Below are 21,896 nucleotides of genomic sequence, written 5' to 3' on the forward strand. Positions count from 1 at the left end.
CTTCTAATCAAAACCATGCAACTTCTTTCACCTGTCTGGTCTAAACCCAGAGATTGAGAGAGACTGTCTGTATAAAGCAACAGAGGGTCCTGTGGCACCTTTGAGACTAACAGAAGTACTGGGAGCATAAGCTTTCGTGGGTCAGAACCTCACTTCTTCAGATGGCATCTGATGTAAACACCTACATTAGTTAGCTTGAAAAGCAACCGGTGCGCTAGCATCTACAATAACTACGATATGAAATGACACAGAGCTTCAAGTTATTAGTACGACACATGGCATAGATTTAGATGAGGGTTTTTTCCCCACCTTTAGAAAGTCTTTTAGTGAAGAGCACTGGACGGGAGTCCCTAGATGGCATCTGAAGAAGTGAGGTTCTGACCCACGAAAGCTTATGCTCCCAGTACTTCTGTTAGTCTCAAAGGTGCCACAGGACCCTCTGTTGCTTTTTACAGATTCAGACTAACACGGCTACCCCTCTGATACTGTCTGTATAGTATTTGCTCTGTGGAACCTTTTTCTGCAGAGTATAGGGACCACTGGCTGGAAAATTCCCCTCTGCTCCACTATACCCTGTGCATCCAAATGCAGAAACTGGTCTTTCTCAATGATCAACTAGGCTATTCATTCAGGGGCCACATCAAGCACATAAAACCTTAAGATACTTTACTAAAGAACTAATACAAGCTTCCTCTTACCAGCTCTGACAAGTATAAAGGTTGGATTTATTCTCTGTTTAGGAGACAGTTGCATCTTAAAGTTGCCAAGTTTTTTGAACTGTCTTTTTTTTTTATTATTATTTTTTATCACAGTCTAACCGAAAGAAAAAGGAATCCACCCCATAGAAAGAGGGACAATCACTGTCTGCCCATATGTCTCTAATAAATGCAGGCTTTCTTGCATCATTAACTCTGAACTGGAATTTCAGTGACTGTATATATAGAGGCGATTTTGCCTGAGCGCCCCAATAAAACTCAACTTTCCATCATCCGCCCCTCAATCTCATTTATTCACCTTCCTCGTTATTATTGTAATGGACCTGGAAAAAAATATTTACATGATCTCTGCAATAACTGCACTGTATCGTCTGCTCCTGTTTGGACTCCGTCTCTCATCACTGAGAAAGTAGGTAATTGTCAAAGAAACGCTCACATTCTAAGTTACCTGAGATGACATTCATTCTAATTTCCAATTACAAATTGTAAGCTCTCTGGGGCAGCGACCTTCTTTCTGCTCTGTGTTTGTACCGAGCCTAACACAACAGGATCCTTGTTCGTGACTAGGGCTCCCAGGTGCTACGCTAATACAAGTAATAACTAACTAATAATGCAGGAACACATTTTAGCATGTGTTTAAATCCTACTGATTTAAATGAGATTCAATCAATGCTTACAATTGAACATGTGCTTAAGTGCTTTGCTGAATCGGGACCTCTGTGCAAAGGGGCTCACACAGGCCATGTTAAGGGCTTGAGTAGTGAAGCTTTCTGCCGATGACATGTATGCCCTGGGGGCGAAACATACCTCTGGCCACTTCGGCCTCACTTAAGTGCATAAAACAGGCCTCTGTGGAACTTGAGGTGGTGCCTAGGCCTTGCACAGATGTGACTTTCACCATGAGTGAACAGCTGCAGATAGTTTTTGTTCAGAAGGGTCAAATTCCCAGAGCCATAAACCATCGAGGCCCTTTGCAGTGAGGAAGGAATCCTTCCTTCTACTGCGCATGCAGGGCTCCCATTCAGCTTTGGGTCTTGACTGAGGAACAAGTAGCAGAATAATACTTACAATGTACTCTCGGATCAGGCCGTGGGCAGACATGGGCGGAGCCCAGCGCGCGATCACCACACCTTCCAGCTCTTTCTTTAGGGACAGCTGAAGATGAAGGGGGGGATCGGGTACTACCAAAGAAACAAGCGAGTTAGTGACAGACTGGCCAAAGGGATTTGTTCATCAGAATCAGAAAGGAAAAAAGTCACGAACAAGTGTCCAGACCAGGGGTAGGCAACCTATGGCATGCGTGCCAAAGACGGCACACGAGCTGATTTTCAGTGGCACTCACACTGCCCAGGTCCTGGCTACCGGTCTGGGGGGGCTCTGCATTTTAATTTCATTTTAAATGAAGCTTCTTAAACATTTTAAAACCCTTATTTACTTTACATATAACAATAATTTAGTTATATAGTATAGACATATAGGAAGAGCCTTCTAAAAACTTTGAAGTGTATGACTGGCACGCGAAACCTTCAATCAGAGTGAATAAATGAAGATTCGGCACACCACTTCTGAAAGGTTGCCGACCCCTGGTCCAGATATTAGTGAGCAGCTTATTCCCTACTGGAGCTTGGTCACACCACCGAGCCAGTGGGCACGGGGGTCAATGTAAGAGCGCACCCTTCCCATGGATCCTCAGCCAGCAGCGTGCCCTTGGCAAGGTCAAGCGGAAGGGGCAACTAACAACCTATTGCTCATGGGAAGTCGGAGACCCACATGTGGGAGGCTGCCTTCTGTGTGCAGATCTGCGGGGAGAGGACCCAGGCTCTGAATGTGTCCCATTCATCCCCTAGAGATGCTGTAACTACAGGGTGCAATCTGGCCCCAGTAAACAGCTGAGGCTCTGTTCCCTCGCCTTCCGCAAAAAGTTGTGGGATGCTATTCAGAAAACACCCCTCCACCTTCTCTTATGTGCAGGCACGATGCAGTGGCTACTTGACGGATCAGAAGTTTTACACATCCAGGAACTTAGAACAGAACATGCAAAGACCACTTACATCCCTCCGGCGTACGCAGAGTAATAAAGTCATTGGTGTTGTACACTTTGCTGAGGCACTGGACCTGAACTTTGACCTGATAGGTGCAATCTGGCTTGAGGACTTTTAAGATACTGTTTGTTTTGTTGCTGTGAGTTTCTAACGTTTTCCAAATGCTTTCGCCAACCATCCTGTGGGAGAGAATAAAACCACTGAACTCAGGAAGTATTTCTGTAGCCGGAGGTGTTAGCGTGTTCTGAGAGCACCCATCATCTCACGACACTTTAAAGGCCTGCTTTTGTTTGTTTGTTTATTTGTTAAAGGGACACTATTAAGTTAAAGCTAGTCAGCTTCAAAATATGAGTTAAAAGTCATTGAAAGTTTTACACTTGCCACTTTCTCAATTTTTTTACAACACTGCCTTAACTTCTTGACACGTTTTTCTCTCATGGTTGCTCTGTCCCACACAAAGGCCTAAACCAGGGATCGGCAACCTTTGGCATGTGGCCTGTCAGGGTAATCCACGGACGGGCCGGGACGGTTTGTTTACCTGCAGCAACTGCAGGTTTGGCTGATCGCGGCTCCCACTGGCCGCGGTTCGCCGTTCCAGGCCAATGGGGGCTGCGGGAAGCGGCGCAGGCCGAGGGATGTGCTGACCGCTGCTTCCCGCCGCCCCCATTGGCCTGGAACGGCAAACCGCGGCCAGTGGGAGCTGAGATCAACCGAACCTGCGGACGCTGCAGGTAAACAAACCGGCACAGCCCGCCAGCTGCTTTCCCTGTTGGGCCGCGTGCCAAAGCTTGCCGATCCTTGGCCTAAACAAACAAAAGTTCTATGGGATGTGTTATACAGGACGTATCACTAGACTATCACAATGGTCTCTTCTGGCCTTAGAAAGTATGAATTTAGAAAATGCTGGCAAATGCACAAGGTAAACAATCTGAAAAACATAGACACAAATAATTTTTCTGTAATCTCTTCTAGCTAAAGCCATTTCAAGTCTTGTTAGTAACAATAACAGGCAGGTAAAACAGAAATGAGATTTTTAAGCTGACTTCACGAGGTGCTTAAGAGAGTGCCTACCTTTAAACCAGGGTGGACTGATTTAAAACGAAGTGATTTAAATCATCAATTTTAATCAACTTCTCCATTTGTACATCACATATTTTCTAAAGAGCAGTGCATTGTCATTGGTTGATATAACCGTTAAAACATGTTGATTTACAACTAAATAGAGCCTTTACGTTAGATTTGGTACATCTTTTTTGCTATCCAGGGGGCACACTATAACTATATACATTTATTTAAGCGATTATATAGCTTAATATTTTCAGATGCTTCTTTACTGTACATGTTAGTATGTTCGAAAATGGTAAAAGATATATTGCTTATTTACTTGATACTTAACGTTTTGCTTATGATGAGGATGATAATTGCAATTTAATTAAATACACACAACGGTCTATACGAATATTTTTATTAAACAAAGCAACCTTGCATATTTTGGATGCATAAACTTCTCTTATCAAAATATGTTTCACATTTACAATGTTTCACATTTACAACTAGGTGATTTATTAAACACAGGGGTTAGCTGGGTAGTCAGTTGATTAAACATTATTTCAGGTCAGCCTGGGAAAATATTCAAATATGCCTAAGTGAAAGTGACTGGCCCTTAAGGGCCTAGTCTCTCCAGAGCCTCTTGAAAATGAGATAGTCTCCTGTGTTACTTAGCCTGAGCTATTGCACCTTATTTATAAAGCCTGACCTCAAAAGTTAGATGTTTTCCTCCCATTTTCTTTGTATAGAAAAACGGCCTTTAAATCAAAGTTTTTGATAGCGGCTCATGGATTCATCATATTTATTTTGTATTAAAATTGTATTTAAATATTTTAAACGATTATAATAAATTTAGGCCTTAACATATTTTGTATTTAAATTCAGATTTCATTTTAAACAAAGAGAACTTATAATTTAAATAACTAAATCTAAAAAAAACCCCTGATTTAAATGAAAGAATTTTTATCTACCCTGCTTTTATACACGAGTAGTCACAATGAACTTAGTTCTACTCACATGCTTCATCCCATAAAAAAATAATCAAGATTCATGCAATTTACCTGTAATAGACATTATACACACAAGATGTTGAGGACATTTTTTTAGGTCGGGCCCACGTTAAAGTGACATCACCAGAGAAATCAGCCGTCCACTGGAGATTCTGGACTTTGTACACAATTGTGTCATCTAAGCAGACAACAGAAAATATTATTTTAGAGAGGAAAATAAAAGCAGTGCTTTACAGAACTGGGGGTAAGGGGTTACATGGCACAAACAGTGCATATAGCTGTAGATTGAAGCATACACTTAAATAATCAATGCCCATGGACAAAGCACCGTCTGAAATTGTTCAGAAGAGCATTAATGGTCTTGGAGTGGCCCTTCTCACCAATCTGATCTAAGAAATCACTTCTCTACTTGTGGAACACCTCTAGGTCATGAATCTCTTCAAAGCTTTTGAACTGTCTGGGGCATGGACCTTTTCTGCACACTTTTCTTTATAATGCCTAGAACATGGAGGATGGTGAAGAAGGCTGGTCTTGGGGTCAAGGCAGTGGGACTCAGGTGATCTGGGTTCTATAGCTCACTTTGCCGCAGTCTCCCTCTGTGACCTTGGGCCAATCATTTAGTTTTTCTGTGCCTCGGTTTCCCCACTTGTAAAAAAGAGGAAAATTGCGCTTTGTTACCGCACAGGCACGCTGGGAGGATCCATTCACTGATGTCTGTGGGACACCTGGGTAATACAGCTCTGAGGGCTGTGTAAGCGTCTAGACTGATAGCTGGTGCTCAGTGTTCAGAAAGTGTCATTTATTCCTTGAGGTCACCTGCTTCTTTCTCCTTACTGGAGAATGTGTGCGAGGCCCAATGTCCACGTAAGCCTGGCTGCCAATCAGCTCTACAGTTGGGCTCTGTGGAAGGCAGTGCGCTCTAGCGGCTGCAACAGGGGACTTGCAACCAGGAGACAGCATTTCTAATCCTAGCTAGTGCCCTTCCAGTCTCTGTGCTTCTCTTTCTCCATCTGAAACATATGAGGCTTAATCGCCTGCTGTTCATGAAGTACTTTGAGATCCTCAGCTGGAAAGCCCTAGAAGTATTATCATAGCTACCCACTGTCTGGTAGTTCCACAGTCTCCACTCACTGCTCCTGTATGTGATCCCCTGCAAATACAACCCTCCCCTATATCTGCAGGGCTCCCTTATTCCCCTTTATGTGCAGTTTGTCCTGCTCTGGGTCCCATTTTCCCCCTGACTCGTTGCTCAGCTGCCAGGCCTCTGAGCTGTGGACTCCAGCTCCACTCCCAGGGCCCTACTTAGCCCACTGGTTTCATTTCCAGTTTATTAAGGAAACTAAACAGAGAGCTCTGAGCTGCTCCTGATAAAGTTTCCTAATCAGCAGAAAATTAAACCAATGAGGCTGCCAGACCACGGGGGAGACACCAGCAGCAGCAAGTCTAGCAGGATAAAGCAAAGGTTTCTTGCCTCACTTCAGCATTCCAGCCCAGGGACTCCTTGGCCCCCAGTCTGAGCCGCTTCTCAGAATCAATATTTAATTAAAGAACTACAAACTGATTGATGTTCAGTACCCTGAGCAGTTTACTGGGAAAATGGCTGAATCCCACATCTGGGAAAAGACAGTGATCGATGTTGTTATTATCTACCTAGAACGGACCAGGGCTTCCAATCAAAGTGTATCACATCTGGCTCCAGGGATAATGATGGAGGGCATGGGAGGAATTGCAAATGGGGGAGTGAGGGAGCTTAGCTCCATGCCTCTGGTCCCAGGGATATGTTTTTAGAACAGGACACAGCGGGCAGGTGCTTGCAAAAATGCACCCACCTGTTGGCTGTGCTAATCAGGGAACGTCCTGTATTTGTGTGACGCTAAACGACTAACGCTATTTACCTACGTCTGCAATTGCTGTAGCTTCACTGAAGGAAATTATGTGTGTGGAAGCAGGAAGGGAGGTGTCCGATTGTGAGCGGGAGGGGAGATGGACTATCCGACTGTGAACAAAGGAGGGGTGATCAAGGTGATTGTGAAGGAAGGACAGGCACCCGTGAGACAATGTCTGTATTTATAATGTGGTCTGTGCGATGGAAAACGTGAGAACTTCCGTGGTAGCGCATTTACTTACCAGTGCAGTTTCTCTCGTCGCTACTATCTGAACAGTCCAGAAATCCATCACACCGTTCTGTTGTCATGATACAGGCTTCCCCATCTTCACATTTATAACCATTAGGGCATGACAGTGTGCTGTGAGTAGCTGGAAGATGGAAAAGCATTGCATGATTCAAAGCAGGAGAGCTTGTTTACAAATTTCCTGTCCAGATCATGTTGCACAATGCTGTCAAGTACACTGCTAAACCACAGCCATACTGAAATGTAGAGGTGGCTGCATCTTGTTCCTGGGTAAAGCGATCCCAGTGTAGAATTTGTAATTGTTATTGTTACTACTTCCAAATTAGAACATTTTGCTGAGATCTTTTGCGGTGAATGGCGTGACAGTGTATCAATCACTAACCACGTTGGGAACCAGGATGCTCTAGGAGGATTTCATTTTGGACGCCGAGGTTAAGAGACTAATCTTCAGTTGCGCAAAACAGTAATTTTAAAAAAGCAAGTGACAGGGAATGGTTTTATTGTGAGCCTTTAGCACAAAAACAGAATTTTTAATGCATCTCTCTATAGATGAAGGGACTGAGCTTAATTTTCAAATTTGGGAAGTTGAGGCAAAATGGCAGTCTGGCACCTAAAAAGATGCCCACGTTTGTTTGAGTCTCTAAGCCCAACTTTCGAACACGGAGTCAGATTTTCAGAAGTGCTCAGCACCCAGCAGCTCCTATAGTTCTCTGAGCACATTTGAAAATCTGGTGCCGTATCTTTCTGTCTGTACATTATATAGTCATATATATTTCCCAGCAGAGTGAATTCTGAATGTGACGTCCGCCTTTGTATTGTTTTTCATATCCGTATCACATTTTCACACCAGGCCAGCAAGAACTTGACGCTGCCCCCAATGAAGTCAATAGCAAAACTCCAACCTACTTCAATGAGAGCAAGATCACACTATGAAGCTACCAACTACCATCCTGTTTTAATTAATGTTTTCTGATCAACTCCTATAACATTGTCAGAGGTATGATGTTATAAACAGACACAAACTGAGTCTCACTCAAAACGTATTTTTCCAATAGGAGTGAGGGACAGACACCCAAGCGTTAGTTTTTTCCTAACATACCAATGCTATTTCTCTGATGTTAAAGCCATATATAAAGGGCAGTCTTGTCTAGTGGTTAGGGCACTAAGAGTCACGCGAACTGGGCTCTACATCTTATTCTGCCATTGACCTGCTGTGTGAATTTGTGCAAGTCACTTCCTCTCTCTGTGCACGTTTCCACTTCTGCTCTTTGTTACCTTGTCTATAGAGATAATGAGCTCTATGGAGGCAAGGACCATCTCTCACTAACTCTGTACAGCACCTAGTACCGTGATGCTCTAACTTAGGCTCTACCGTAATACTGCTAATAAGTGTGAGTCTGTTTTTACATTAGTACTGCACTAAATGCATTACAGTGCATTATTCACTGCATAGCACTAGCACGGATTCTGCTTGCACAGATGCGATTTGCTGTGGTCTTTTCTTTAAAGAAAGCATTGCTCAGAGAGAGCGAAAGTACCGCTCAGCCTGTGGGAAATGAGCACTTACGACAGTTCATTTCATCCGTGCCATCTTGGCAGTCTCTCAAGCCATCACATCGCTTCCAGTTAGGGATGCACTTCCTCAGTTGCTGACACTCAAACTCAAACCTGCTGCACCGGCCGAGGGAGGTGGCGGAAGTCGCAGTTACGTTGGCTACTGGGAACCAAGAGAAGGAAGAAGAGAATAGTCAGCAAACTACACAAGCAATAGCAGAACCCCCTGCTGGGCAATGGCAGTGACTGACGGGACTGAGTTGTCGATTGGTTCCTTTAGTTCAGAATCAGTTCGCAGCTCCCCACTCCACCAGATGGCAGCCTCTTCCTGTATAAAGCAGTAACTAAATTCACTGCTGCCTCCCTTATCCAAATCCCACATGTCCTAACCAGGGCCAGCTCGCCTCAATGTTTTGCGGGTTGCAGTGCAAAAGCTGGCCTGCTACTCTAAAGGCAACCTACAAATGGGGATGCTGGCATATGCTCAGGCTTCAAAGTCTGGAAAGGAACCTACTGCGGCACGCTCCCACCCGACTACCTCAAAGTCTCCGGTGTCTCTTCCTAAACACTATCAGAGAGGGTTATGGCTGCAAGCATGTAACAACCTAGTTTGAGCTGGGACAGAGATGTGGTTTCTTAGCAGGCACTGCTCCATGGCAAATATTTCCATTAATTCTCAGAACTCAGGGCGAGCGAGCCGAATTCTCTCCTGATCCAAGTGGGTGCCACTCCACGTGCGTGAACAGAGTGGCACCCTTTACCCCAGCATATAGTTTGGCCCAAGTCTTCTAACATTTACATTTGAGGCTTTATTTCTCAGGAACACATTTGCAGGAAATAATCACCACTGAGTGTAAAACGAAGCGGCAGGGGAGGAGAAAACCTTACATAAAGTAGGGCAGGCTTCCTCATCTGAGCCATCTGTGCAGTCCTGATATCCATCGCAAACCCAGCTGTTCATGATACAGGCGCCGCTGTTGCAACGGAAGTGGTTAGGTAAACATGTTGCTGGGGCAGATGTCGTAAAGGGAAGGATCTGTGAACCTAAAAATACACCAGTGAGAGTTGATCTTATTGGACATGTTCCTACGTCTGATTATGTGCTAAAAGCTTTTTCTGTTCCTAGGAGACTGAAAGGCAAAATCCCAGGATATCAGTTGGAAAAGGGGGAGGATGGGGAATACTTCACAAGCGCAGTATTTTTATTCTAACAGCACAAAGCTGGCTCCCAGAGCCAGACCTAAACGTAAAACAAAGCGGCAGTCAAAGGACAGGAACTCGAGGGTGAAAATACAGTGATGCATCGTATTCATGTGTTTTTTAAAGGGCAGTACCACTTTAAGTGCTGGAAGGGGCACTGTGATTGCCGTGAGCTTTGTAGCCTCTGTCCCGCAGACTATTCAACTGCTCCCTAGGTTTCCTGCAGACATTTCCCAGTAGCAGCTTCCAATACACATGGACCTGCTCCTATGCGCCCTCCCCATAAGTGGATACAGACAAGCCACAGACTGGTCAACGCAGACAACTCCAGTAGGTCAACATAGACAAAGTATCAGAGGGGTAGCCAAGTTAGTCTGGATCTGTAAAAAGCAACAAAGAGTCCTGTGTCTTTAAGGTGCCACAGGATTCTTTGTTGCTAGACAAAGTATGCATTCTGGCTCAGCACAGAAACCCTCTCCACATGCTAAAGCCATGGTCCCGCAAATCAGACCTACCTGGGAGGACCCTTATATCATCCCAAGGTTCTACTGAAATCAAGGTTTTTCCATAAACAAATCTGATTTCAGCATTGGGGCCTTAATCAAGACAGCCCCAATGCCTTGTGTGACTAGATAAAACAATAGGGAAAGGGTGAAGGGCTTACCTGTCTGTCATACGACTTAGCAGGGATTTAAGGGAAGAGTGTATTTTCCTCCTAGCAGGAGAAATAGGCAAGGAGAAGACCTCTACAGACTGCAGCCCATGTGGGGAAGGGGAATTGCTTTGATGTTACTCGAGTTTTCTATTTAACTAATATTGTGCCCGAGGGAAGGAGCTGTAACAGACACAGAGACCACCAGCTTACACGGTAGCACGTGATACAAAGAGCCTGGTCTACATGCTGCATGCATGCCGATTTCACTAAATCTGTTTAGAAACCAATTCAGTTAAAACTCTGTGCAACCTCCTAGTGTGGACGTGCTCAAATTGGTTTAGGTGCGTCCCTGCTAGGGAACTGCTTCAATTTAACTATCCTGGTTTCTAAACAGACTATGTGAAATGGGTGCACGTACATGTCTGCAGACCGCGCTAAAAGATTCTCTGCTGGACAGGAAGCTTCTGTATCATTTGTTTAAACAAACATACTGTGTAAAAATGACTGAGTCAGGGTACTTTTGTTTTGTGCTATGATCAATGTAAAACATGTAAAAATGTAACTCGCTGCTTGAACAAGGCAATAATAAGGACTCAGCAGAGGGCTAAGTGCTATAACTGTGATGCATCCGTTGTTTTAAAAACAGTGGCTAGATAGAACATAAAGTCATTACTGATAAAGCCTCCAGATGACACAGAGATTCAGAGAGTGGTAAATAAGGAAGAGGACAGGTCACTGATACAAAGCAATCTAAATCACTTGGTAAGCTGGATACAAGCAAACAATATGTGTCTTAATAGCTAAACGTAAAATTATACATTGAGGAACAAAGAATGTAGGCCGTACTTACAAGAGGGGAAACTCTGTCCTGAGAAACAGTGACTGAAAAAGACCTGGGGTCATGGTGAATAATCAAGTGAAGATGAGCTCTCATTGTGAAGCTGTGGCCATTAAGGCTAAGGTGTGATCCTTGGACTTATAAACAGGGGAATCTTGGGTAGGAGTAGAGGCTATTTACCTCAGCATTTGGCACTGGTGCGACCACTGCTAGCAACTGTGTTCAGTTCTGGAGTCCACATTCAAGAAGGATGTTGATAAATTGGAGAAGGTTCAGAGAAGACCCATGAGAATGATTAAAGGATTGGAAAACATGCCTTAGAGGGAGAGATTCAAGGAGCTCAATTTATTTAGTTTAACAAAGAGAAAGTTAAAGACTGACTTGATCACCGTCTATACGTACCTAAATGAGGAGCAAAAATTTGATAATGGGCTCTTCAGTCTAACAGACAAAGGTATAACAACGGCTGGAAGTTGAAACTAGACAAATCCAGACTGGAAATAAGGTGTAAATGTTTAACAGTGAGCGTTATTAGCCTTGGAACAACTGACCACTAATTGTAGTGGATTCTCCATCACTGGCAATTTTTAAATCAAGATATGGGATGTTTTTCTAAAAGTTGTGCTCTAGTTCGAACAGGAATTAATTCAGGGAAGTCCTATGGCTTGTGTTATGCAGGAGGTCAGATTAGATGATCGCGCAGTCGGTCCCTTCTGGCTTTATAATCTATGGAACAAATAACTGAGGCAGCAGCCACCCTTGCTCTTACCGCCACAGTCCTTCTCGTCAGACCAATCACCACAGTCATTCTCCTCGTCGCATTTCCACCGGTTAGGGATGCAGTGGCCATTCTCACACTGGAACTGGTAGTAGCGAGAGCAGTTCGGCGCTTCCGTTGGGTTTTCTAACAATGACAGGAGATTGTCATGAGGTCCAGCATTCCTGACTCCTCGGTGACACGGGTCCTGTCCACACTACAGCTCAACACTGACTAGTGGTGCTCCATAGCTCACCTCCGCAGCGCTGTTTTCCTGATAAGCAAACCCCCGATCCCTCACAATCTCCACTATGGTTTAGTCATTGTTATTTATGCAGCACCCAAAGCGGGCCAGATGCTGTATGGACAGGTAGTAGAAGCAGCCTCTGCTCCACAGAGCTTACCTTTGAAAATCAGATCTCGCACAGTAAGGCAAGAGCTGAGGCAGGGGGAATGGAGTGGAGAACGTGGCTAACACAGTCTGAACGTGTGGTTGGCTGTGCATGTTTTCCTAAGGCTTGCAGGTTATAACTACTAACCCTGCTCTCAGATATAAGACCCCTGTCTGCACTGGACTGGGAATCTGTGCAGCAAATGTGCTCACATATGGCTTCAAGTCAGCCATAGTATAGAGAAGGGCCTATGATATCAGATTATCGAGAACTCAATGGATATGGTCATGGGAGGCAGCACAGTCTAGTGGATAGACACGGGACTGGCATTCAGGAGACCCGAATTCTGTTTGCAGTTCTGCCACTGGACTGCAGGGTAGCCTTAAGCAAGCTACGTCACTGCTCGGTGCCTCAGATTCCCTAATGGTAAAACAGGGATAATGATACTGATCTCCTTTGTTAAAACACTGAAATCTACAAACAAAAAACGCTATCCATCTCTCTCTCTATAAAGTGATTGCAGTCCTCCCTATGGTGACCACTCGGTATCCTAGGGGAAGGCAATGCTGTTAATACTGAAAATAAGACTGAGCTGGGGTAGGAGGGGTTAATGATCCTTTCTGCTCACCACAGTTTGCTTCATCAGAGTAATCCCCACAATCATCCATCCCGTCACATTTCCACACCAAACTGATGCACACGCCATTCTGGCACTGAAAGTTGAACTGGTCGCAGGTCCGGTGAAACTCTGGGTCTTGGGCTAAAAAGGACAAAGCGAAGTTAAAAAAAATAAAAACTCAAATGCAACTGTTCTTTCTGAGAGCTTTAGTACAAAGGCGAAGGGCTCAGAGCGGGGCTAGCTGTGGGGAGGGGAGGGCCAGGCACGGAGAATCCAGTTTGCCTCATTGCAGAATGCACAGAGGCAGCCAAGGTCCTGGTTCCTTGTGCATCTGGCCTGCAAGGACTGGCACTGCTTCACATAGACAATGCTGCTAGCAACCTGTAAGAGACGGAGCAGCTTTCCGGCCAGGCAGATGGAATGGGGCTGACGCACAGGAAGCACCCACTGTACCCTTACAAAGAGTTGAAGCATATTCCTTATACAGCAGCAAGACATCAGACAAACACTAACTGCCTAGAGTTTAGAAGAAACATCCTCTGCAGGCAGAATAGCCCATAAATGTCTGTTATGGGCTTCCCTGCACCTTCCGGCACTGGCCACTGGAGGAGAGGATACAGTATTAGATGGAGCACTGGTCCAGTCTGGCAGTCCCTATGTTCACACACTCCTCCAGCTGGGTGGCATTACACGGACTCAGCTGGAATGGTCTGCGGGGGAGGATGCATGCACCCACTGGCCCCAAAGCAGCTGCTGGCTGTAAAAGCCAGGTTAGAGTCCTACGGGCCAAAAGCCCAGCTTTGTCAAACACGCTGGTGAAACAACTGGTCCTATTGAACTTGGACTATAAGCATCCCACGGATAAAACGTAATTGCTTGGATTTTGGTGCCAGCGCTCGCGAAACAGCAACCAACAGAAACCAGGATTTTTAATGTCAACAAAGTGCTACTCGGTTCATTAACATCCAGAACGGGCCTGATTTAAAGGAACATACAAGTGGCTTGGTACGTCATTGACACAGTCCAGGAATGACACACTAAACCCCTAAGGACGCTTATTTATTCCCTTCTGGCATCTCTTCAGAGCGGTGTTGCCTAGTAGATGGAACATTGGACTGGGGCGGGGCTCTGCAGACCAGGGTTTCTAGTCCCAGTTTTGCCACTGGCCTGTTGGGTGATATGGGGCAAGTTTTTTCACTGTCCAGTGCCTCCATTCCCACCATGAGGATAATGGTACTGACCTTTGTAAAGTGCTTTGAGATCTACTGATGAAAAGCGCTAGGTATTAGGTAACTGCTAGGTTATTGGTATTACTGACACACTTACAGCATCCAGCATAGTTGGCATCTTCATCCGAGCCATCCCGACACTGCACAATGCCGTCACACACCATGGAGTGGAACAAACACTGCTGCCGGTTCTTACACACAAAGTCCATGTAGCGAGTACACAGAGGGTCTGGGGGAATCAAAAGGGATTGCAGGGGGGATGACAGCATTTCAGTGCATGCAGTAAGAAATGTCTGTACAATGCCTAGCTCAATGCGATCCTGGTCTGTGACTAGGCTCCTACGTGCTACGGTAATACAAATAATACATAATAACAACGCTGTACACAAAGTTATTTTGTTGTTTGATCTGTGTACTTAACCACCCTCTCTGACTTACAGAGAGTCAAATACAGTGGCTAGATCTTATCAAGCGCTGGATAATTCTGATGACCAATAATACAAGCTATGCAGCTATTCAGGCTTATCTTGTGTCATGTGTCAGGGTGAAAGCGATAGGCAGTAGGTATCAAGAAGGAATCGCCTGCCACCCTGTTTATAGAGCTACATAGGTGGCTGCAGGGCCGGCTTTAGGAAGTGCGGGGCCCGATTCGAATACCCGGCGGCGATCCGGGTCTTCAGCGGCACTTCGGTGGCGGGTCCTTCACTCACTCCGGATCTTCCGCGGCACTGAAGGACCCGCCGCCGAAATGCCGAAGACCCGGACCGCCGCTGGGTGAGTAACAAAATTCAAAAGGCGCCTAAGTTAGGCGCTCTTCTTGAGGGCGCGGGGCCCTCTTAGGCGCAGGCGTGGTGCCCTCTTAGGCGTGGGGCCCGATTTGGGGGAATCGGCCTAAAGCCGGCCCTGGGTGGCTCTATACATTATAAAGGGGGCTTTTGCTTTCCTTTGAAGCATGAGGTGTTCATCCCTGTTCCAGACGGGACGTGCTATTCAATTGACCCATCTGGTGCTGCAAATTCCGAGTCCCTGTGTGTACCCACCGCAGTGCTGTTCGTCAGAGCCATCAGAGCAGTCATGCAGCCCATCACAGTGCTTGCTATTTGGGATGCAGGTTCCATTCGGACACTGGAAACCGTTGCACTTTTTTTCTAAAATTCATTTGAAAAAACAGCCTTAGGTATGGAAAAATTTCAACCCATAGGAACGGAATTAGAGTTTGGTTCTGTTTGTTAGTCTGGAGTGGCCGAATCCCTGGGGCACTCGACAACCCCCAGCAAACCCCAGAATCAGCTGCACCCTTTGTCCATACAGTCTGTTTAGATTGGAGGCTCTTTGGGGCAGGGACTGCGCACGCAAAGGGGCCCTGGTCTTGGGTGGGTGGCACAATAAACCAATCAATAATGATGTGGTTTTAGGGCTTCCCAAGTTTGCTGCTGTTCTGTTGCATCCGTTTAAGAGTGACAGAGCTAGTTTCCATTCCATCAGACGATAGGCCAATGATTTAGAAAATAACCCCCGTAATTCCCCCCGCCCCTCAGGCGAGACGAGAGCTCTCACCACACTTGACAGGGTCCTCATCGGAGCCATCCTGGCAGTCGGCGTCGCCATCGCATGCCCACCGCTGGGGAATGCAATGCCCATTGTGACACTGGAAACTGGAAGCTTCGCATGTATGGTATACTGCTGAAAACAAACAGAAAAAAAGAAAGCATTTACAGACTCACTGATTTCAAGAGGCATTGAACTGGGCTCCATGTAAATAAACCACCATTCTTTTCGTTTGTGAAGTTTATTTGTGACACATTTAAATATATGTTCACATACATACTATTATTAATAATTATTATTTGTACTGTGGTAGCATCTAGGAGCCAGAGTCATGGGCCAGGACTCCATTGTGCTAGGCACTCTACAAGTTGATTTATCGTCCTCTAATGGGTGTTAGGGCTCCAGGGTATTATTTGGCTGGCCTACTGACTTGCTCTGGGATCCTGAGCACGTCATCTTATCCTCTTGTGCCTCAGTTTCCCCACCTGTAGAATGGGGACAGTACTTACCAACCTACTGTACCTCATAAGGTTGACTATGGAGGTTAACGAATGTTTCTAAAGCTCTCTGAGATCTCTGGAGTCAGCCCTTTCTTATCGTTTCAGTCCTTTGGGTCAGCTGGCAAAGGTAATGATGTCTGGCCCTTGCTGGAACAGCAACTGACAAACCTTGGTGAGCTGGCACCCCTCCTTATATATGGGGGATACCACCAAAAGGGTTTTGAGCACTGTTGCCATCTGCTGGCAAGGAGAATCTGCACACAAGTGTGTGACTTGGCACTGAGTGTCAAAAAAGAGAACTTGTTTGTATTTTAGGTTCTCAAAAAGAACAGGAGTACTTGTGGCATAGTACTCCTATTGTTTTTGCGGATACAGACTAACATGGCTGCTACTCTGAAATAGGTTCTCAAAGTTATTCTTAACTATACTTAAGATGGGAGTTTCAAAGCTTCCTAGGAGACTTAGACACCCAATTCCCAGTGGATATCAATGGAACTTGGGCACCCACCTCCCTTAGGCTCCAACTTTGAAAATCTCCACCTAAAATATATATATTTTTCAATAAGTCATTTTGGAGCCTAATTTATATGCCGTACCTCTTCAAATAAAAAAACCACACTAACCTGAGAGAATACTCTTCATTATCTAGAAAAAGAGCAACATTTGACTTAATTAAATTGCATGCTACTACATTTTAGCCTAGCTAGTGACATGCACTTCCAGATATTTTAAAATACTACAGTCATCTGATACTAATATTCTATTAGGTATTCACTGTGAAATGTAATTATTTTAGATAAGAGCAATAAATGCGGCCAGCTGAGTTAGACATGTTTCTCAAATAATTGTGATTCTTATCAATAATTTCAACTTTAAGCTTAAAAAACCAATACGCTTTTTTGAAGTAGGTTCACTTCTTCCTCTGGTAATTCTCGCTCAGAAAGTCATGAGAGATCAGCGATACCAATGTGTATCTCCTTTCACACCCACACACTTGGAATACCAACTACTGGAATCCCCAAGCTAAACAATTCCAACCATATGTACCTGAAGCTGATGAAATTCTGTAATGGATTTAGTAATTACATACATCTAGATTCTGTGGTTATGGTTTAAGCATAACTCCCATTGATATAAAAGGGAGTTTCCTCAAGTAAGTTCTCCAGAACCAGGACATTTATTGTTTAAAAATATATATATGTTTGGAAAGCTACATTTAAACACTGAGGAATTTACACTGCATAACTTTAAGGACAGAAGAGACCATTCTCATCATCAAATCTGACCTCCTGCATAACCAGATTAGAGACCCTCACTCAGTAATTTCTGCATCTAACTTATAGCTTCTATTTGGGTTAGGGCATATCTTTTAGAAAGACAGCTCGTCTTGATTTAAAGATTTCAAGTGAATCCACCACATCTCTAAATAAGTTAATTAGCCTCTGTGACACTGCACCCCATATCCTTCAGAGCGATATTTTATTATATGATTATGACCTAATTATGCTGTATTTTTTGCGAGATAAGTCATGTGAGATGTCATTGGAAAAGTTATTTGCTGAATGTGATTATTCTATTTATACTCATGTATCATTTTTGTATCTGAAGTTATGAATATTGACGATGTAACTATTTCAAATATAGTTATACCTGGGTAACGCCCACTAGACAAGATGCTTTCAGTCTAGATAGTGGGTGGGGAAGGGCCTATTCAGGGCAATGGGCCATTAGGAAAAAACAATAGCCCTTAGGAGAAACTTATCTCCCACCTGGAGAGCCTTCCCAAAAATGGTACTGACAGCCTCTGAGTAATGGCTGCTATGACTCTACAGGGACGTGTGATGAGACCGTATGTCTCTGGACTCCATCTTGGGATGTCAGTATTTTCCCACAGACTGATCTGGGAACAAAGCTTTGGGAACAAAGGGTTCCCGCCATATGCAAGAGCTATATAAGGTAGGGAGTGACATCATCTGGGGTTCTTCACTCCACACATGAGGAAACTCCTGGAAACACCTGAGGAACAAAGACTGAACTGGGGGAAGTACTGGACCCAGGCTAAAGGGATTTCTAGCCTGTGAATGAAACACCTGGGGATTCCCAAGCTGTAACGCAAGTGCAGCTTGCCCCTTAAGAATCTGCAGCCTGCTTGTATCATCTCTTAGGGTGAGAATCTGCTAATTCATATCTAATCTATTCACTATATTAAGCTTAGCTCGCGTTTTTTGCGTATTTGCTAGGTAATCTGCTTTGATCTGTTTGCTATCACTTATTATCACTTAAAATCTATCCTTTGTAGTTAATAGACTTATTTTTGCTTTATCTAAACCAGTGAGTTGGAGTGAAGTGTGTGGGAACCATAACTCAGATGCAAAGGCTGTTGCATATTCCTCTCCACATTGAGGGAGGGGATGAATTTTATGAGCTTATGCTGTACAGTTCCCTGTGCAGCGCAAGACGGTATAATTTTGTGTTTATACTCCAGACGGGGTGTGTGCCTGGGGAGCTGGGAGTTGGTTTAGCTGTAGCTTTCCTATGCAGGGGCTGGTCAGAGAGCCTGCATGTAACTGCAGCTGGGTGTGTCCCTACCTGTATGTATGCTAGTGAAAGTGCACGCTGGAGGGCTTGTCACAGCAGTGCAATGTGAGAGGGAACCCAGGCTGGTGGCTCAGGAGGGCTCAGTTCCAAGTGCCACCCCGGGGGGAACCTGCCACGGCCTCCCTCAAAAGTTTTCACTTTGTTTCTAGTCTGAATTTGTCTAGCTTCAACTTCCAACCACCAAATGTCATTACACCTTTTTCTGCTAGATTAAATAGCCTTCTACAATTCTCTTCACTGTGTAGCTACTTGAAGACTGTTTAACTGAAAATATCAGAGCAGATGTAATGTATGTAAAGTGTATATCCACTAGTGTAAATTCTGTTGTCATCACTGGGTTGGCTCCAGTGTATGAGTAGAGAATCAGGTCCACTAACTCAAGGCCTGATGTATAACCAGTGTCAATCCGGAGTGACTCTATTTTCTCCACTGGTGTAAATCAGTTGTCAGTGAAAGGGGAATCAGGTCCTTAGCGCATGACTTTGCATAAGTTACATCCTCTTTCTAGCTCAACAGCCCCGCTGGAATGCTAGATAAAGAGGCACGGCCATGCTGAAGGCCAGTCGCTATTGGAGCCGAGCATCCCTTCTCTTAGATAAATCGTTCAGAAATTGCAAAGAAAATCCTGCTTTTCTGCAATGTGTTTTACTGTTACAAAACCATCAGTCTCCAAGCTGTAAAATTAGGTCAGTGCACACCCGGGCTATTTTCAGTCTGTACATGTTGTACCCACTGAACACTCTTCAGGGCCAAGTATTCTTATTAGTTAACATCTTGATCTTCAGGACCAATGGGTACAATTATGCCTCCTTATTTTGCAGATCTTCAAAGGTAAGGGAAGCCTGTTTTTATAGCAAGCCATGTGGTAATACATTTTTTTAAGCAGGTTTTGAAGCACTGTCAGGTGTAAACGACACTACAGATGAATGACCTCAACGTTGATTTGATTCCATCAGTGCAATCTTGCAAATATAAGCAAAAATGAATCACTGCGCACATCAAAAAACGGTCAGCACTTTCAGAAACGCAGCGATTAAGTTGCTAAAATCAACAGATCGTAAGCTAGATGCTTATTCCCTCAGGAATATGATCTTATTAGTTTCCTGGCCCGATTTGTACATGCTGGGTTCACCCACAGCTCCAACTGACAGGTTGTTCAGCACCTGTGAAAAACAGGGCATGTAGCAACATGTTTGTGGGGCTTTATGCAAAAAGGGCATTCGCTGGTGAGAGGTTTTTATTTTTAATAATTTTAAAAAAAAATTCCCCTATTTATAAGCCTACAGAAATTTAAAACCAAAATTTGTTTCCCTGAAATTATTTCCTCTATTTCTTGCATTTGCCCTGGTTTGTTATTGTAGGGTCACTCATAAGTATTGGGCTCCTACCACAGTTTGAGTTTTAGACAGTATTTCATATGCACAAAACAATCCATAGTTTGCCAATAAATATTAAGAAGGTGAAAAGGGGAGATGATCGACATTTTCTGTCTGCCAACTAACCTGGAGCATGTTTTAAATGCAGGAGAGTATTGTAAGGGTACGGTAGGCACTTCAGCTAAGAAGAGAGACGATTCAGGGCTAAGGCTCTCACTGCATTCTTTGTTCATGCTAGAACAAAATACTTAACAGGCACCTTATTTTCAAATCACATTAATGTGCTCATCTTCAAACACCCTTGCAAGGCAGGTGACGATTATCCCCCTTTTACAGATGAGGAAACTGAGGCATGGAAGTTAAACCATTTAGTCAAGGTCTCACGGCAAGTTACTGTCAGCACTGGGATTAGAAATCGGTTCTCGCGCCACGCTCAATCCACTAGCCCAGGGGTAGGCAACCTATGGCACGCGTGCCAAAGGCGGCACGCGAGCTGATTTTCAGTGGCACTCACACTGCCCAGGTCCTGGCCACCGGTCCAGGGGGCTCTGCATTTTAATTTAATTTTAAATGAAGCTTCTTAAACATTTTAAAAACCTTATTTACTTTACATACAGCAATAGTTTAGTTATATATTACAGACTTATAGAAGGAGACCTTCTAAAAATGTTAAAATGTATTATTGGCACGTGAAACCTTAAATTAGAGTGAATAAATGAAGACTCGGCACACCACTTCTGAAAGGTTGCCGACCCCTGCACTAGCCCATGTTGCTGGTACATTAGGATCTAATCCAGTGGTTTTCAAATTGTGGGTCATGAGCCCAAAGTGGGTCACAAGTTCGTTTTAATGGGGTTGCCAGGCCAGGCATTAAACTCCCCGCTGCCCGGGGCTGAAGCCAAAGCCCAAATAACTTAGCTTTGTGGGGTCCCTTGTGGCCCCCTGATTCTGGACTCCAGAATTAGAGTAACACAGGGCACAGGAATCATGTAGTCATTTTTGTTGTCAGAAGTGGGTCGCAGTGCAATGAAGTCTGAGAACTGCTGATCTAGTCCAAAGCCCACAGGTGTCTTTCCACTGACTTCAGTCAGCGCTGGCTCAGCCCTTTAGTTGCTTCAGTGGTTCCATCTTAACTTCTATGCCATGGCCAATCAGGATTTCCCTGCAGTAGCCACTAGCACAAAATACATTAGCAATAGGGCAATGGAAGATTCAGTCTCATGACACGGAAGGATTCAACTGACACCTTCCTGCACAGCATGTGCTCCTCTGCTTAGAGCTATCCTAATGCAAACCCTTTAAAAACACAAAAAAAAAAAAAAACAGGAGTACTTGTGGCACCTTAGAGACTAACAAATTTATTTGAGCATAAGCTTTCGTGGGCTACTTTTGCTCAAATAAATTTGTTAGTCTTTAAGGTGCCACAAGTACTGGTTTGTCTTTTTTTTTTTTTGTGGATACAGACTAACACGGCTGCTACTCTGATACACATATGTAGTAGGCACACTAGCAGCTCCCTCTATCACAGCCTCCCTGGATTCAGAAATGTACCTGATAAACAACTGGAATGGGAAGAAATAATTGGTAGGAAGATCCCCCCAGGTCTAGCAATACAGCCAAGTGATCAGCTGTTCAGCTAATGTTTCTGTTAACTCAAGCCTGCAGGGAACCTTCAATCCACAC

The 21,896-nt window shown here is 44.4% G+C and overlaps 1 protein-coding gene and 1 long non-coding RNA gene across 3 annotated transcripts in view; one reads left to right on the forward strand and one right to left on the reverse strand.

Annotated features, from left to right (window-relative positions):
* LOC117868660 overlaps positions 1 to 21,896 on the forward strand; it is a 137,494-nt gene that overhangs the window by 86,678 nt on the left and 28,920 nt on the right. The gene's annotated exons all lie outside the window — the stretch shown is intronic.
* Positions 1 to 21,896, reverse strand: part of SORL1 (sortilin related receptor 1) — a 100,422-nt gene that overhangs the window by 12,740 nt on the left and 65,786 nt on the right. Inside the window, exons 26-36 of one of the 2 annotated variants that reach the window (XM_034754795.1) lie at positions 15,749 to 15,871; positions 15,232 to 15,339; positions 14,289 to 14,420; positions 12,972 to 13,103; positions 11,964 to 12,098; positions 9,390 to 9,545; positions 8,515 to 8,664; positions 6,943 to 7,071; positions 4,867 to 4,993; positions 2,768 to 2,937; positions 1,785 to 1,897 (exon numbers count right to left, since the gene is read on the reverse strand). In XM_034754795.1, coding sequence (XP_034610686.1) covers positions 1,785 to 1,897; positions 2,768 to 2,937; positions 4,867 to 4,993; positions 6,943 to 7,071; positions 8,515 to 8,664; positions 9,390 to 9,545; positions 11,964 to 12,098; positions 12,972 to 13,103; positions 14,289 to 14,420; positions 15,232 to 15,339; positions 15,749 to 15,871 — 1,475 coding nt within the window. Of the gene's footprint in view, positions 1 to 1,784; positions 1,898 to 2,767; positions 2,938 to 4,866; positions 4,994 to 6,942; positions 7,072 to 8,514; positions 8,665 to 9,389; positions 9,546 to 11,963; positions 12,099 to 12,971; positions 13,104 to 14,288; positions 14,421 to 15,231; positions 15,340 to 15,748; positions 15,875 to 21,896 lie in introns of both variants that reach the window. The other variant, XM_034754794.1, reaches the window with a different exon arrangement.

The sequence above is a fragment of the Trachemys scripta genome, chromosome 21, assembly GCF_013100865.1.
Source record: "Trachemys scripta elegans isolate TJP31775 chromosome 21, CAS_Tse_1.0, whole genome shotgun sequence".
In the NCBI taxonomy this organism is placed as follows: Eukaryota; Metazoa; Chordata; order Testudines; family Emydidae; genus Trachemys; species Trachemys scripta.